At 37.9% G+C, this 2,578-nt stretch overlaps 1 protein-coding gene across 1 annotated transcript; it reads right to left on the reverse strand.

Annotated features, from left to right (window-relative positions):
• Positions 1-615: 615 nt before the first annotated feature.
• On the reverse strand, positions 616-2,025 carry LOC131437769 (chymotrypsin-2-like). Its single transcript, XM_058607326.1, has 3 exons — positions 1,909-2,025; positions 1,395-1,780; positions 616-1,323 (listed from the first exon to the last, which is right to left on the reverse strand). Exons 1-3 carry the CDS (start codon positions 1,967-1,969, stop codon positions 1,021-1,023), a joined length of 750 nt encoding a protein of 249 aa, XP_058463309.1. The 5' UTR covers positions 1,970-2,025; the 3' UTR covers positions 616-1,020.
• Positions 2,026-2,578: the final 553 nt, after the last annotated feature.

Genomic DNA, 2,578 nt, shown 5'->3' on the forward strand with positions numbered 1-2,578 from the left:
TGAGAAGTTAAGTAGTTATGAATTGTATCGTTTGTAGAATTATATCACCTGTAAAACTCATAATTTTTTTCTGTGCATACCTAATATACCTGCACACTTAAAAATTTTTACATCTTATTAGATGCACATAAATGGAGCGTCGCAGTTCACACCAATTTACGTGGAGAAACATTTGATATTGTGTCTTAAACTCCATGACATGAATTCATTGAAATAAAAAAAAAATTTTTGGTAGCAACCCACCGCGACTTGAGCCGGGAATCATTGTATCGCAAGTTCGTCTGATAATCGACTGAGCCACAGAAGCATGCATCTGCTTGGTCGGTAAAAGGTGCATCTAAATTCATACAGTCGCACCTGCTAGTAGAACGCAAGTTACAGTCGAAACCAGTAAAATTCAAACTCATCTAACATTAAGTCATTACAAATAAAATATTCCGTCATTTGACAAATTAGGTCTTTATGAATTACATCGTATGAGGGATTAAGTCACCCGTAAAATTCAAATTTTTTTAGAGTGATGTTGTTGGTAAGTTGGTGGGAAGAAAGGGTGTGGTTGTCAACGGAATGTGATAAACAAACACTTTTCCAGGTGTGGGATTACACACTCAGACATTTTCCAGGAGTGGAGTTCAGTATGGGAGTATACTTCTTTCCGCCGCCCTTGCCTGCTGAATTGGTTTTATTTTTCGATATGTCAAATCAAACCGTAGTATTGACAAAAGTAGAAAACCCGACGGAGAAGATACAAAAACAGGTGCTGTGATTATCAATTCTATTGATATCCCTGGGACAACACTTCAAGTGGACCACATACCTATGAGAGACTTTGGAATAACGCATGTTTTTGAGTAAATTGAACGGATAGCGTACATTTTTCTGTTGCAAAAAAAGCATTTTCTCCCGTTTGAAAATAATCCGAAACAATATATCTAATGTTTTCAAAACTACAGTGGCATGTGGGTTCGATTAGACTGAAAATCTTTGTAAACGGATCGTATTTTTTCTGGCTCAACACAATTAGAGTCCGGTAACAGTAGCGATCCAACTACGATAACTTTGGACACGCGTGTAGGCCGCTGGAAGTCCACGCCCGCAACCGGCTGAAATTGAAAATACCCCAACAAGTTCCAGTTCTTCCGTGGCGAGTGGAGCCCCTGCGTCGATAATACAGTAACATCCTGTCATTCTTGGCCGAGCGCACACGTTGGTCACATGTATTTCCACATGTGAGTCACCCTCTTTGTGAATTGTTTCACATTCGTCATTATCCAAAGTAACCTTGCGAGCCATATGCATGTCGTTCGGAGTTTCCTCTGCAATCTACATGTTTTGGTTAGTGAGAAAATTTATCAGAAGAGATATTCTTTTTTTTGGTAACAAAACATTCTTACATCGGATCTCCACCCGGTCAGAACTACCAGTTCTCCAGCGGGAGCCACGCTGCTAGGTAATGTAATAACTCGAACATCATCATTCAGCACAATATCAGTGGCAGTTCTCACCAACGCAATGTCATGTTCGTAAAAAAGCGGATCGAAGTTAGGGTTTATATGAAATTCTGCTGGGTCGTATTCCACTCCTTGAGGATTGATAGTGTAACTGCCAACCACAATTTTGGTTGTTGTGACAGTGCGCCCCTGAACGCAGTGTGCAGCCGTTAGAATCCAACGCCCCGAAAGAATTGACCCACTGCAAACATGAATCAATCCTGGTACCGATCGGAATGACGCCTGGAACGGTGCATATGGAACTGGATCCGTCGAATCGTCTTTTGATTCTGTAAAAAGTTTTTTTTTGTGATAAGAGAATTATTTCTATTCACCGAGTGTTAGTCGCACAAAATATATTGTAGTTGATCATTTTACATTACTACAGTTGTAGTTCGCATTGTGCAAGTTCACTTACGCTTAGGTTGTGCAATAACCATTGCAATTGTCACAACAGCAAAATATAATAGACGATACATCGTGTTTAGATTTTGATCACCTGCACTTAATCAAGCACACTAATTTGCGTTGCCTCAGGGCCGTTGTTTAAATATTGACACAAAGCGTGTACTGAATTCGAGCCCTTCTTATCTCTAAAGAAATGAACAATGCCTCACACGTTTCGCTATCAAAATAATTGATTAAACCTTTCGGTGCAACCATTGCGATAAAAGTCCCTTTTTTATTGCCGTCAGCTGCCGTTGGCGTGACATTGCTTTCAATCATCATAATTATCATCATCATCATCTTAGATTGGGATGACAGTTCTCGTTATTCCGAATTTGAAGTTAATAGTTAAAAGATGACTAAGTTTACTTTTTTCCATCGGATATTCGTTTATCAATGGAAAAGTTATTTACAAATTGTTATTATTTGAGGAAGATTTAAAAAATAATATCAAAGAAAATATAATATAATAAAAAACAAATCGCTAGAGTTCCAGATATGTGAATACTTTTTAATTTCTGAGTATCTAAATATAATACCTCAATGCTTCATAACAATTAAAAAAAAATACGTTATCTAGGTATAGCTATTTCATAATTGGTATGTCGATAGGAGATAGTTTTAAGACTTGAAGTGGTTAC

The sequence above is a fragment of the Malaya genurostris genome, chromosome 3, assembly GCF_030247185.1.
Source record: "Malaya genurostris strain Urasoe2022 chromosome 3, Malgen_1.1, whole genome shotgun sequence".
NCBI classification, from domain to species: Eukaryota; Metazoa; Arthropoda; class Insecta; order Diptera; family Culicidae; genus Malaya; species Malaya genurostris.

What these genes read in the sequence shown, in the direction of transcription:
- LOC131437769 (XM_058607326.1), bottom strand. Translation starts at nt 1,969, where the DNA reads ATGTATCGTCTATTATATTTTGCTGTTGTGACAATTGCAATGGTTATT. An exon ending in GGTTATTGCACAACCTAAGC is followed by an intron (nt 1,781 to 1,908) that starts GTAAGTGAACTT and finishes AACTTTTTACAG; the next exon opens with AATCAAAAGACGATTCGACG. An exon ending in TGACCGGGTGGAGATCCGAT is followed by an intron (nt 1,324 to 1,394) that starts GTAAGAATGTTT and finishes CAAAACATGTAG; the next exon opens with ATTGCAGAGGAAACTCCGAA.